Genomic DNA, 15,525 nt, shown 5'->3' on the forward strand with positions numbered 1-15,525 from the left:
TTCTATCATGTGACACACTACATTGAAGCCTTTCTCAGTAGTGAAACATGACTTAGGTGACCGGCAAATCGATAAATTTATACACTTTCAACTCTTTTAAGCCGAATTATAGCCAAGAAAAAAGGGGTAACAACGGAAAAAATAGACAAAATAGCTCCATTGAATAGTATGGGAACTGCGACTCGCGCAAGACAACCGGAAGCGGAAAATGGCACCGAGGAAATCCCACAGTGCATTTGTGACAGGATCTTCAGCGTATGCAGAAGTTTTCTGCGCATTGGCGATACCGAGAATTAAACCTCTCCTCTCCACCACTGTCTCTCAGCTGGTGTCACACTGTCAGCAGCCCTTCCTTATCTACCTCAGGCCCTGCCTCATAGAGCTCTCCCTCATTCATTGCATGTAGCTTCCCCCTTTCTTTGCTGTAGCCTGCCCTCTCTGTGTTTTCTTCCTCATTGGTAATCATGGTCTTCTCCCTTCACTGTCTAAGGTGCTCCCTTATTTTCTGTCGAAGCTCTTCCTTAGTGCATGTAGCTCTGCCCTCACCACTCACAGCCTTTCCTTGTTGCCTGTTCCCAACCCTCACTACCCGAATTCAATCTTGCTGATTAAAGGTATCCCTTAGTGCAATGCAGCTATCCCACACTGCTTGTAACCCACATTTATTTGCCTGAAGTTTTCCCTCAAATGATCAAGGAATGATACATTTTCCCTCAAAAAAAAACAAAAACAAAACAAGAACAATGTAGCATTTAAGTGCGTCCTTTCTGAACCTGAGATCCAAGATCGTGTAAAGACCTTTGAAACCATGCTAATCCAGTGCTCTCTTTTGCCACGAATTCCATCAGAGGTGCGAACAGGGCATTTGCTGATTAGCTGTCCGATATATTTTGAAGTGAATCCACTGTGAAGTGACTTCAGCCTGTTTGTCACAACACTTGTAAAACTTTGTGATAGGACACCTGTGGTGGAGAGGAAATGGCAATTTCCTATCCAGTCAGTCAGCAGGTATTTGTAAGCACCACAGCTTCAGATTGGCTTCTCCAGGGTTAACTCTGGGCAAGTGAAAGTAAACCATTATCATCGACCTTGAACACTGACAGTGATTGCTGCATCTTATTTGGAGGTTTGGTATTAAAGTGCATGATGGCTAAGAGATATTTTGTAAAGGGGAGGTGATCTATAATCTTTCACAAAGTAATTTGAGACTGAGGTTTTGGTATTAAAGTGCAATGATGGCTAAAGAGATATTTTGTAAAGGGGAGGTGATCTATAAATCTTTCACAAAGTAAATTGAGACAAGTAAAAAATATTTATTATATTTGGTTTTATCCCTTCTAGTTATATGATAAAAAGCTTTCCATCCTGCAAATAGTAAATAAATGAACAAACACTACATCAGGAATCAATCAGACATCATGCAGTATGTTCTCCAAGTATTTACCATTGTTATGATCTCTTCTGAACAGGTGGATAAGGGTCGTGGTCCCTCTCCCTGGAGCCACCAACATCAACGAGGTCACCACCCAGGGTCTGGATGACCTCAACAGCCGGGTGCCGCCAAGTACTACGAGGCGGCGGTGCCCGCTTTGCCAAGTGGAGGTGTGTGTTGAAGATCACCGAGAGCACCCCGTCTCCACTGGCCGTCTTGGAGAGAATGCCAACGTCTTGGCTCGCTATGCTGTCTGCTGCCAGCAGGTACTTCACTCTCTTCTCTCAGATTAAGCATTTATTCACTGAAATGCCTCTACATCATTTTCATTTGTTACTCTCTCCTTTTTTTGCTCTGCCTATCATTTGTCTGTCTCTCCCTGCCTTACCCTTTTCTATCCTTTTCTCCTTATATCATTTTTCTCTTGTTATTTCTGCCAGTACTCCTTCTTTCCTGTCTGTGTGTCTGTCACTTTTCTCTGAATCTTTCATTTTGTTCTGCCTTCAGTATTCTCTCAAACAATTTCATTATCACATGGGGATCAGTGGAGAATGCTCAGAAATTTTAGTATGAAATATTTAAGTCGTAAGTTTGCGTACAGAGAGCAATCCATGGAAAAGGTATGTTATACACAATGTCTATATGGTGCTAGGTGTGAATAAGGACAGTTGTTGATGGCAGAGTACATTTGAAATGGAGTGACTGTCAAACCCAAACAAATGCACAATTGGGTACCATGGGGAAATGGCAGTGATATTGCCTTCAGAATAATTGAGGCTGACATTGATTAAATTCTCTTGGTAAAATATGACCATGTCATCATTATTATATTACAATCCTCTTTAGATAACATTCCCGTGACTTTATAGAAATTTCAAGAACTTGTGTGTAGTAGAAGTCATCATATTTGAAGTGATTTGAATTGATTTGTATCATGTGAACACTACCAAAACAGTGAACATTTACCAGCAAGCAACCGCAAGACCGACAGCTTTAGGGCTCCTCTGGGGGAGGGGACCTATTATGGTATGCTTAGAACAAGGCAACAACCAAGTGTCTCTCTAGACTTGTCAGCCATGATGACTTTTATTCCAATCATTTGCAGTTTCCACCATAAGGACTTCACTGTCCTCATGATGGCTTGAAGTTCCTTCCTTGGATGTCTGAGCTGGCAGGGTGTCAAATCTTGGCAGGAAATGTGGCATTGATGATGTCGGTCTTCAAATCCGTTGTTCCCACCTCCCCCCCCCCCCCCTTTCACTGTTGTTGTGTATGGAGACCCATATCATCTTCATGTATAAATTCAATTGTCTTCAAAAAAGTATACAAATCATTCACCCTCGATCCGCAGTCATCTAACATATTTTGTTTGGGGAAAGCAGAACAGTTGTAGGTGGGAATATTGGAACAATCAAATTAAGTTGAAGACAAAAGAGGTAAACAGGAGTTGATGACTTAGTGTCAAAAGAACAACTTTTAACATCAAAAATCTTGATTTGATCAGCATGAGTTACCTGCAATTATGATAGGTCAGAGTAAATGTTGGTTGTTATGTGTGCTGGACACACCTAATGATTTTGTTTTGATAAACAAACATTCCAAACAGAGATGCAGCTAATCCTGTGTTTGCTTGTTGTTTCATTTTGCCTCCAGAATGGTCTGGTGCCCATCGTAGAGCCCGAGGTACTCCCCGACGGAACCCATGACTTGGAGAGGGCCATGTACGTGACTGAGATGGTGAGTGTGCCCTCACTTTTCTACTGCAGTGAAGCCTTGATGGACGTGCGTCATTTCTAATACTCAGGACACTAGATGTCAAGCCTCTTCATCCTTTCCTGATATTTTTCTGCACAAATTTACTTCTAGCTGTAAGGAAGGTTAGGGGTATGTAGCCAATTTTTTGCCCTGTTTTGGCACAATATCAACTTTAATCAATGATGTAATGATTTGGTGTTTTTGTTGTATGTGGCCAACGAATCAACATTGAATGTATACACTCCTGACCCACATTAGGTCCTTGCGGCTACCTACAAGGCCCTCAATGACCACCATGTCTACCTTGAGGGCACCCTCCTGAAGCCCAACATGGTCACAGCTGGACAGTCCTGCACCAAGAAGTACACACCGGAGCAGATCGCCGAGGCAACGGTCACCGCCCTGAACAGGACAGTGCCAGCCGCAGTGCCAGGTACGTGGGTATAGCATTGGGTAGGTCTGAACACAGCCACTGTGCCCTATACCCCCAGTGCAAGCAAAAGGTGCCCCAGAATTTGATTGATAGTCAGTCTAAGTCAGCCAAGCATTACTTTGAAGAAGTAGGTAGAAATAGTGGTAGGTGGGTATTGGGGAGTGTATATACAGTTGTTGCCAGCAGGCTTCTATTGAAATGCACTAGCTGTTCAGACAGTTGAAAATATTTTACTTGTTGGTGGGGGTAGTGTTTATGCGAGGCTGGTGAGATGAATGTTAGTAAGTGTGGTTATTGTAGTAACTGCTGAAAGACCTGCAGCGGATTGGTTTGTGCTATGATGGCAGCTGCCACTATTAAACAGTTGTATGTTCAATCATCATAAAACCTCTTCATGAAAATGGACCCTGAGTGTATACACTGTTATTTTCGTGAATGAGGAGGTCGTAGACATTTTCGCGGGATGTTATTTTCGCGAATTGATGCCGAAGTTAACGTAAATGATTTTGTTACTCTAGCCCATGGAGACATTTTCGCTTGTTGTTGAATTTGCAATCCAACTGTGATTCACAAAATTTGCAAAAATCAAACCCTCGTGAAAATAAAAGTTTGTACAGGATCTTTAAACTTGATCAACATATCAAGTTCCAGGGATTGACTCATGATACAGTAATGACGTGCCTACTATTGTGTTCATGATTGGGGGGGGGGGGGGGGGGGGGAGGGAATAATGTTGTGGTGCAGTTGATATTGACTGTCAACATGTTTGCCTTGATACACTGTGATGACATCAATGTTTGATGACAGAGTCCACAGACTGTCTGTGGTTATCACAACACTGAATGTGAAAGACGGGTGAAAGTCAGATATCACACTGTGTACTCTTCATGGTAGTATGCATTTGTCAGCAACCTGGACAAGATTTCATATATATTTAATTCTACAGTAGCAGCATGCTAATATGATGCAAATATAATGTATAGTATTGTCTTGAAGGTGGGAACTCGCTTCACTTTCTTTTTTTGCCAGAAGGCAATGATAACTTATACAATGTATCTCATTCCATTACTTTGGTTTGCAGTCATGAATTTTTACCACATGCTGGATGGTCTATCAAGTCCCAGTTTGTAAATACCATGGTTGCAAAATATATGGCACTCAACAATACAGAAACTTTGCAACTGATTGACAAATAGCCCTACATGGACGTTAATGTTTCATGAATTTGAATACAGAAACTTCCCTGATTTTGGAGTCAGTGCAGTAATATCTCGTATGGTAGGAATACTACATGCAAGTGTCTCCCTGAGTGCTCTTTGGAACCTGCCCAGTTAGCTGCCAATTCTCCATGATTCTTGAGGAGGTTGCCTGAAAACTTAGGGTGCGTTCGAGCGCTCTAAAGCGAACCAAAGTGAACCAAAGCGAACTGAACCAATGCATACCATACTGAACTTTGCCAGATTTGGAGTGTTTGAGTGCTCTGTTGAGAAAGCATACCTCGTGAGTTGTTTTTAGAGGGGGTCACACATTTTGTAGCAAAAGGGTGATTCACCTGGCGCACTGAAACTAGAGTACTTATGATACTGATGTCCCAAACAAAGAGAACAAACTCTTTGCATTATGATGCATGTGCGTGTTCCACGTAATTATCACATGCAAATTTTGGGTGTGCTTTTGGTATCATTTTGGAGCACATTTGAAAGTGGTCCGCTTTTGGCTCGGTTCAGCTCGGTACGGTATACAAATGACGCACAGGTCTGAGTGCGTCAGTCGGAATTGTGTGCATAAGGTAACTATGGAATGCTTAACCCATGAGGCGAAGCCGAGTGGTTTAGGCTTAATTCCATAGTTACCGCATGCACACTATATTCTGACTGACGCACGAAAAGACATGTGTGTCATCTGTTTTATAGAATGGGTAATTTTCTTGCCAAAAACCCATTTTTATGCCTCCGCAACGAAGTGGTCGGAGGCATTATGTTTTCGGGTCGTCCGTCCGTCCGTCCGTCCCGTTTTGTTTTTGTGGATATCTCAAGAACCGTGTGGTGGTTTTACATCAAACTTGGTATGAGGGTATATCCTTGGGGGATGATACTCTGTGTGGATTTTAAGGTCACAGGGTCAAAGGTCAAAGGTCACAGGTTATTTTGTGAAAAAAAAAAATTGAAATTTCATGTTTTTCTCCATATCTCGCAAATGGTTCAAGGTATCTTCATGGAACTTAGTATATATGCTTGTACCGATGGGCAGTGATTATCTAGGGAAGTTGGGGTCATGGGTCAAAGGTCAGGGGGTCAAAGGTCAAGGTCAACTCCTCAAAATATCACTACTTTCCTTAAAATGCAATATGCCTGAAGGGTTTTTTTTTTTTCAAACTTGATGTATGGCATGTATTACCCAATATATATATTTGGGGAAGTTTCTTGCCAAAAGGTCAAAGGTCAAAAGGTAAAAGGTCAAGTGAAAGTGCTAAATTGCACTTTTTCCTCCATATCTCGAAAGTAACTCAAGGTATCGTCATGAAACTTACATATTTATGCATGTTCAACCTAACAGTGATTCTCTTTGGAACTGTGAGATCAAAGGTCAAAGGCCAGGTTTAGATAATGCTATTTTCCCATTTGATACTGAAATTATGCTTTTTCTCAATACCTTGAAAATTACTCAATGCATAGACTTATAAAAGGGTCAAAAGTCAAGTAAAAATCATCAGTTCCCCAAATACCTGCACTCTGACATTTTAATCATTCATCCAATTGAACCTAGTTCTAGAAAAAGTGAACATTCAGCACATTTGTGTCAAACCTGTCATTTTAATATTTTGCCAATTGTGTGAAACTGTCATCACACATTGTCAAGACATTGTACTATAGACCTATTAGGAGAACCATGCATTATGGCGGAGGCATATCAGTAGCCGTAGCGATATATCTAGTTCTATTGTGTTACCCAGTGACAAATTTACTGGATGCATTTCCTTTTGGCTTGCCATAGACGAGAGCCCAAAAACCATGCATCAGGTTTTACTGGACGCATGGTTTCTCTTCAGAACCATGCATCCAGTAAAAACTGATGCATGATTGTTTTAGCCAATAGGCGTCTCGTACTGAGTGCGCGAACCTTTGTTACAAGTGCACGTACTCTTGCTACAAGTGCGCGATAACATGTTTACCACTGTGACTCAGCGTGCGGCCAGTACAAAATTTAAACATAGCTCTCGACCAATGAGATCGCAGGATTCTCGCTACCCATTCTATAACACACTTTAGGGGCGTTTTAGCGCTCCTCTTGCGCGGGTACCGTACGGTTCATGTTGCTTTAGGGGAGCACTCAAACACACCCATAGTTATCTCTTAACAACCTGGCAAGAGAGAGTAGAAATCATCCTAATAATGGAATTATTTTGCCCACTGAGATACATGTGACGTGAAGGTATCTCCCTGATTGCTCGTTGGAATTTCTCTGATTTTGATATGGGATTGTTGGCAGACCTGATATTGATGTGTAAGTACTGCCCAGTCCTTCAAAGATCCAAGACCTAACTCCTTCCATCTCCCTCACCTCCAGGCATCACCTTCCTGTCTGGTGGACAGTCTGAGGAGGATGCCTCCATCAACCTCAATGCCATCAACAAGTACCAAGGGAAGAAGCCGTGGTCTCTCACCTTCTCCTATGGCCGCGCCTTGCAGGCCAGTGTCCTCAAGGCGTGGGGAGGCAAGCCAGAGAACGTTAAGGCAGGCCAGAACGCCCTCCTTGTCCGGGCAAGGGTGAGTTTTCTTTCCCTTTTTATGTTTTGTTTGTCCATTTTCCAAGTGATCGTAAACTGTTTCAAGCATTATTATTTGGTTTTGAGATATCAAGCTACTGATTTCATTCCATATGTCATCTGTTGTTGTTTTGTGTTATTTCTTTGTAAGGCATTCATCACATTACAAAGTTTTCAACTCTCTAGAATGTAGAATTTCTGAATTGTATATCAGTATGAGAGCTTTTCGTGTCATCTTTTCATCTTGAAGATTAAGATTACAGATATGGTGTAATGCTGAATGATTTCAGAGTGAGAATTATCATACAGGTAAAATTATCACTGTAAGTCCAACCTTAAAAAAAGGATTCTCAGTGAGCACACCACACCTCATTTCTTGCTTTCACAGGCCAACGGACTCGCCTCGGTGGGCAAGTACACCGGAGAGAGTCAGGCGGGGGCTGCCCAGGATTCCCTCTTTGTAGCTGACCACGCCTACTAGACACACCCTGAGGCAATATCCAGCAATGTCAGCATGGCCACACCCGATATCAGCATCATACCATAGCAAGGCTCAACGGTAGCTAGTCTACAGCACAAAGACCCTACTTGGTCGTTTAATCATGCAAGGATTCAGCACAAAGCTGCAATCGAGGCCACAAGCAAACCATGTGAGGAAACGGAATAGAACTTTAGAAAAAAAAACACCTAACAAGACAATGAAACAATGCTACTGAAGAATTCTCTTTCCAGTATTATAACATTTCTCTTGACAAAGGCAATTTGTGAAATTACCTTGATTTCTCTTTTATCATCTGTTTAGTATCTTTTTGCAACAGTCTTCCTCTCTCTGCATTTCAGTGGCTTTCAAACTTTCCACAAACTGAATTTTAAAATGATTCAGAGTTCCTGGACTAAGGACTGTCTCTGTAAATCAACATAAACAAATCAGTATGAAGGGCTTTGTGTGTAGACTACCTTCCAATCTTTAACCTTCATTATATGACATGCATGATGGAACTTGTGAATAATTTGTATCGACAATCTTTTTTTGTCAATGTGGAGTAAGCAGTACATATCTATGCTTTTAGCCCATGCTTCCATATACTCCTACACATCCATGTTTCATGTGATCTAATTGGTCCCCATGAGAAGAATAGCTTTCAGCAATGTTTCACGTGAATACGTATTCAACCTCACTAGAAATGGCAGTTGCATAGACGTGTGATATATTCATATATTGCCAAATCGATGGTGTAGAGTTGCCCAGCTGCAACTTGACGGTTCTCCTTTCTTGATGGTTTCCCGACATCCGGTTCGGTCGTAATCATTACAGTGTGCAGTGTCATTGTCGTTTTTAAGATCCAGGCTGTGCCGTAGCTTGATCAACAAAGACCCTTTCAAACTCATGTGAAACTTGGCATACAACTTGTATTTACAAAGTTTGCAAGTAAAGACATTTCAGTATTTTGTGACAAGTGTAGATGTGCGCGTAGAAGTGAGGACTTTCATCTTACAATTGCCAAAAAGAGTGGTTGCAAACCTCGGACTAAGTTGATTCATCACGTTTTCCATCATGATCTTTATCAGACCACAGGCTTGCTGCCTTGATTGTTGGCAGTCTGTTGAGAATTTATTTTCATTCAAATTCTGCGACAGTACATCCAGATGTTGACACTTCTTTATTTTGATGATTTTTTTTGGGTGTGTGTTTCTTGCAAATGTAGAGAGAGCTATATGGAGTTACTAGTTTTCTACAGTGTTGAACAAAAAAATGAATGAAACAAAATGTAAAATGAAGAGGAATTTGAATCTGTTGTGTATCATTTAGATATATATAGTCACATGGATAACATGGGTTCATTAATGTTAACTACATATGGATGATACTCTTAAAGCTTATTCCAGTACTGAATGCTCATGTGGACATGTATATTCTTCTTTGATCACACACCCCTGCTGTGTGAGGCTTTAGGAAACATGATTTATTTCAAACTTTCTCCTCTACCTAGATATAATCATGTTTATCTTCTCCTTTTCAGTAAAATCTAATCAAGAAAGGTATTTATTGATTGGTATACATCATTCAGCGCCCGTTGTACCCTGAAGTGGTACGTAGCCGTAGCAGTATAAACTTTCACTGGATGATGAGTAGGATTGTTTTTTGACAATTTTTGTGGTCGTCTTGTTAATCAGTTCATCCATGTACTGTTATGTTCATTTTAATGCACAACTCATCTTGACCTTGCATTAATGCTAGGCGTGCATATTCATATTACTGGATTGCAGCAATATCCACAACCAAATGTAGTGTGCATCACTGCCTGTATGAGACATAGTTGACAAAGTGACTGGAAGACTGATATTAAAGTGAGGCCTGTTCTTGAGGTGGACCATAGATGTGTCCATGCACCCACAGCAATGTAAGTACCTGGGACTGTATGTAACCCCTCTCCCTGTTTGAAAAAAGGGAAACAATTATAGGGGTTGGGGGTTGTGTATGATACTCTTGCATGACAGTGGAGTGGCAATTGTGTTGTAAAAATGATTGTGCAGGCAAAGAAGCCATTTATTGCTCAAATATCAGTGAAAATAGACTGAATTCCTCTAACAATATTTGACAGTGTGATATATGGTTTTATTAGCCTCTCTCCCGTCTCTGTATAAGTCAGTGACCAGGAAAATGAAAGTGAATGATAAATGTATATGTACGTGCAGGAATTGTTTTATGCTTGAATTGGTTGCTGCTTTGTTTCTATGTCTGCTTTGCTTCTTTGTAGAGTGTTGTGTTGTGTATTATATGGATACACATACAGATGTACATATACATTACATTACTGAGTGCTGTGTGTATTTTTTAATGTATAAATATATATATATATATATATATATATATATATATATATATATATATATATATATATAGATGGGCAACTACCAATCATCATCCTGTATTTACAGAATGTGTGTGTGTGTGTGTAAGAGAGCAATTATCAGGAATAGTCATCAGCTATTACTGGACATACATGTACACTACAAAGGGAAGATAAAGTCTCATTGAAACTGATGTACTACAGTAAACTAAGAATGTAAATAAAGGAACAGATGATTGGTATTTACCCGTCTGTATATATATACATTGTATATACACAGCGATATAATGTTTTATATATATGCGTGTGTGTAGATCTGCATGATAGAATGTGTGTGTGTGTGTGTGTAAGGGGGCAATTACAAATCTCTTCTATTTTGGTTTCATCAGGAATCGACATCAGGTAAACAGGACAGACACCACAAAGGGACAATAAAGTCTCATTGAAACTGATGTATACAATCAAGCCTTTTCACAATATAATACTGTGCCCTGTACTGTATAGACTTTCATTGTAACTCTGGTGAGCATATTATCAGATTTTTACAATGAGCAAGAGTTGAAACAATTCCTAGTGTGCACAGTGAAATCACATAGTAATGACCGATCAATTGAGATCAGTTGCGGGGAATGACATTAATTTCCAGAGGTAGAGTCAAAATCCATAATCGTGTAAGAGTTTTGATACACGTGTAAACATCAAAGTGATCTCATAGACAGCTTCGATGAATTGACATAGATCCAGCAAAACAGAGCAGCTAACTAATTTTTTCATTTACGATATTTGATATCATTCATTCATTCAAAATAGAATATATTTTTGAATTTTGTCTAAAATTTGATTTAGTATGCTTAGCACTCGAATTTTTTTGATTCTAAACTGACAGTGAAAAATTTTTCACCTTCAAATTACGCTTTAAAGGTAAGGGATACCTTTTACAGACCTCCCAAAATGCAGCAAAACATTAAATATTAACCTCAGGGGACTTGTTTAGGCCACTGCTGAGAAATTTGGAAGTCAACAGTTATCTACAATTTGAATAATGCACAAAACTCAACTACTCAGTAGTTCTGTGTGTCAGCCACACTTAAGCCTTTTTGTTGCAGTCTTCTGTATGTTTTTATCTATAAACCAAATCTAAAAGTATAAGAGCTGATGTAATAACATATAGAGTGTGTGGCAAGAATGTATATAGAAATTTTTGTAAGTTTTGATGATCTTTCTTCGCAAAATATACATGATGGACACACATGCAGTGCATGGGTCTGCAAAGGTAGCCCAGTAATGTATTAGACTTTACAGTGAGCCCCGAAAAAAATTCAATTCAAAATCTAACGGTCAATAAAAGTGTACTAGATGTTACCCTCCACTTTCAATACTTTATGGGAGTTTCTAAAATGATACTCTCTTCAACATACCATTGTATTTATACAACTCTTCATTTAAGGCATGCAAATGGGATTCCCTACCTTTAAGAATATATATATATATAATATATATATACACACATATATATATATATATACACTGTATATATATATATATATATATATATATATATATATATATATATATAAAGAAAGAGTCTCAAGTACTCCATGGATCCAACGAGAAGTTTTTTATTACATATTTGTATAACGAGAAGTTTTTTATTGTAATAAAAAACTTCTCGTTGGATCCATGGCGTACTTGAGACTCTTTCTTCTTATAATTACAACATTCAAAGTCCAACACGTGGAAAGTTCCAAGATAATATATATATATATATATATATATATATATATATATATATATATATACATATATATATATATATATATATATATATATATATACATATATATATATACATATATGTATATATACATATATATGCAAATATGTATGTATGTGTATACATGTATATACTTATACATAAACATATTTGTCGAAGTTAGCAGCATTCAGTTAAGGGTAAAAGATATTTTCAGATAATTCAGGAACGCTTGAACTGCAGAGGGCTGTGGGGAAAGAGTTTCATACAAATATGGTTATGTCTAAAACACTTACCCTGAGAGCAGCTACCCCCCCCCCCCCGCGTGCTCCTAGAGGAATACTGAAATGTATACTTGTCGTAACATAGATGGTATTTTATGTATTAGTCTGTTGCAATGAAGGAAAAAAACGAATGCAGAAGATTAGTTTGTGGGATTCATCGTTCGTAGGCACACATGAACTAACTGGAAAATCAAGTAAATGTGAGTGTCATAATACTCGTTTATTGAATGACTCGCCACTACGGGGCAATATTGGAAATTGATGTACTATAAAACAAATACCTAAATGCATCAGTGAGTGAATATACACAATGTATTCTATAAAATTATACAAATGAATGTATATTGTGTGTAGATTAAATGCACATACAAAATTAATGCAACAAAATATACAACACGGTCTCGACTCCTCTTTTTTTATAACAAATATTCGCACTGGTATGTGACTAGAGTCGGAGGATGAGGATGGGGGAATGACAATGCACTTAATATTATATGGTGTAAGTTTTCTTCAATATGTCTGCCCTCTACAAATGAAATCTGTAAAATCGCAACTGCTGATCTACATTTTAAGTAGTAGATGACAGGTTCGATTCCTGCCGGGGTTTTTTTTCGACATGTTTGCTAAAAATGTAGATCAGCAGTTGCGATCTTACAAATTTCATATGTACAGAGGGCAGACGAATTGAAGAAAACTCATATCCCATATCTTCACCCCCTGCTTAATGATTTCTTCGCTTTTATCCTTAATATATAAAATGTCAGAAACAAGTCCAGGAAATGTGTACTTTTCATTTAAAAAATAGATAAATTTGTGGAATTCTCCAAATATTTTCTGCACCGACGTCACAACTATAACTGTTGTAGCCTTCTCATCCAACGATGTCGACAGCGAAACTTTTCAAATTCAAACTTTTGAATGGACTGTCTGATTTCCCTCAAACTTTACTGATGTGCTGGACTAATATTGCTGCATGCACTCAACTCTTATGTTTCATTTCCCTTTGACACTGACCTTAGCTTGTTTTACAATCCTCCTACACCATACAGGTGAGCTTTCAGACATGACAATTCAAGATTTATGCCGCACGCATATTTCTGAACTCTTCACTTGTTCGTTCTGGATATTTAAAACCCTTCCACTTAGATATACAAACAGAAAAAAAAATGCTTTGTTTTTTTTTAATATAAATGATATAATACAAAATCAAATTAATTTCAGTACATCAGGGCCCTGTTTTATGAAGAGTTAGAATTGATTGTAAAGTTGATTTTTATCATAAGTCTATGGCAGCCTGTTTGTTAATGAAATTTAAAATCGATTATATCTTTTGATAACACAGGGCCCAAAACATAACATGTCTGGACACCCTCACATTTCTGTTGCGTAAAGCGAGATAGGATTGCTTTTATTCTCTATTTGAATTGCGCAGATCAGATTTTTTAATATTCCTGGCAAGTAATAGACTGCTAATCTATAAAAGAAAAATATGGAAAACATAATATTGTTGATAAAATTGTCTTTAAAGGCAAGAAAGTAACATGATGGGGAATATTCTTTCTATGTCGACATTAATTGGTCCGAATCTAGCACGCAATATTCCCGTAATTCATAGATCTTTCCATTCATATCAACTTAAATTCCAGTCCTCAGTTTCTACCTTTCCCCCTCCACTCGCAGTACAGGTCTTAGATATCAACAACTGGATTGTCAACACCCTGAACTCATAAAAATGTGCAGGTCACGGCGGTTTTCTAATTGTCTCACAAAATGTATTGAGAATGAAATGGTCTCACCATTAGAACACAATCTTAATTATTTTGTCCTAACTGGTATTGTGCCCATCAGTTGAATTCAAATAGCCGAGGATATCCATTACAAGACGGATAATAGAATTAATGAGTCGGGAAATTACCACCCAGTAAAATTATCCTAAGCTAAATCATTATAGGTTCCTATGGTATTCGTGGAATGGCTTTGGAGTGGCTCACAAGTTTATCTTACTGGGAAAATCCAGTTTGTTACATTAATCTGACATTGAAATAACATCTTTCATTTATCTTATACATCAATGACTTCTGCAACTCATCGTCCGTGCTGTCTTTTCTTCTCTTTTAAATTTCTTATTCTAATCTTTATAAACTGTTTAATTTCTTGAACACTACCTTGATATATTGTATACCCGATAATAGTATTTGAATGGATTCAGGCGAATGCATTACATCTCTTAACTTTAATAAAACAAATTATATGGTAATTAGTGATACGATAAAGATAAGCCCAGGCCTAGTGTTGAGTGAATGGAATTGTAGTTAAAACAGATAAATTCCACGAACTTCTTAGCAAGGTATATTGATTGCAATCTTTCATGGAAAGTTCATGTTGATTGTTCATGCTAAATTGTAATCTAAGGAATGATGGGGTTATTTATAAATTGAAATATCTTTCCCAATGCAAGCGGCTTTGGACATTGTTGGAGTGGATACAGAGAATGAAACTATTTCATTCTCTGTATGCGATTCTGTTATTACCTCACTTTAATTATATAGGGAACGCTGATCTGGGGAAATCGCTCAAAGGCCAAAAATATGTTATTGATTCTCTGTCTTTAATTTAGAATAAGTATAGTCTTGAAGATAATAAATCATGCACATATCTTGGATCATACAAATGAATCGTTTGTTTCCAGTAAGAATTTTTGCGATAAGTGTCAGATTGTATGTGTATCGCGATTGAATATTCATGTATAAAGTGGAATATTGGCGACTTGCCCACTATATTTTCCTATAGTGTTTGTTTTAAAAAAAGATGATATTCATACTTACTCTGTACAAGACAAAATGGAATCAATCACTTTTCCCACATATGCACTGTTTTCGCTTTTAAGACAAGTGCTTCTGCTAAACAGGCCCTTTATTTTGGAATTATTTAGATTCTGCTCAGATTCAATCAAGTTCTCCGAGTTCCTTCAATAAAAATCTCAAAGTCAGTTTCTTAAATTCATGTGTTTAATTGTCCTACCTTGATCGCTGGAACTATATCTTTCTCTCTTGAAATTAGATGGATATTGAAATTGTATCAAATGCGGAGTATGGAACAATAAATTCTAAAAATAAAGTAACTTAAAGCGTGGAGCAAATGAATTGCAGGTGCTAATCCTAAACATCATACAGACGCTAGTTATATTCTTTTCCCGATTGTGAGGATGATTTGAAATTTTGTTTAATTCACACGTTATTCTTAAGGATAC

General features: G+C 38.1%; 1 protein-coding gene and 1 non-coding gene across 2 annotated transcripts; both read left to right on the forward strand.

Moving 5' to 3' along the window:
• Window positions 1-1,469: 1,469 nt before the first annotated feature.
• On the forward strand, window positions 1,470-8,774 carry LOC139736696 (fructose-bisphosphate aldolase A-like; the record flags this gene model as incomplete). Its single annotated transcript, XM_071647443.1, is given in 8 exon segments — window positions 1,470-1,481; window positions 1,483-1,554; window positions 1,556-1,651; window positions 1,654-1,698; window positions 3,086-3,169; window positions 3,446-3,620; window positions 7,188-7,387; window positions 7,775-8,774. Coding segments are annotated over 8 exon segments (777 nt in total), but the record flags the coding sequence as incomplete, so codon positions are not given.
• LOC139736747 (small nucleolar RNA SNORD14) lies at window positions 2,504-2,603 on the forward strand. The gene has a single exon (XR_011711303.1). It is a non-coding gene; the product is annotated as a small nucleolar RNA SNORD14 (small nucleolar RNA).
• Window positions 8,775-15,525: the final 6,751 nt, after the last annotated feature.

The sequence above is a fragment of the Diadema antillarum genome, unplaced genomic scaffold, assembly GCF_040938485.1.
Source record: "Diadema antillarum isolate AM-2024a unplaced genomic scaffold, OU_Dant_1.0 seq00000662_RagTag, whole genome shotgun sequence".
NCBI lineage: Eukaryota > Metazoa > Echinodermata > Echinoidea > Diadematoida > Diadematidae > Diadema > Diadema antillarum.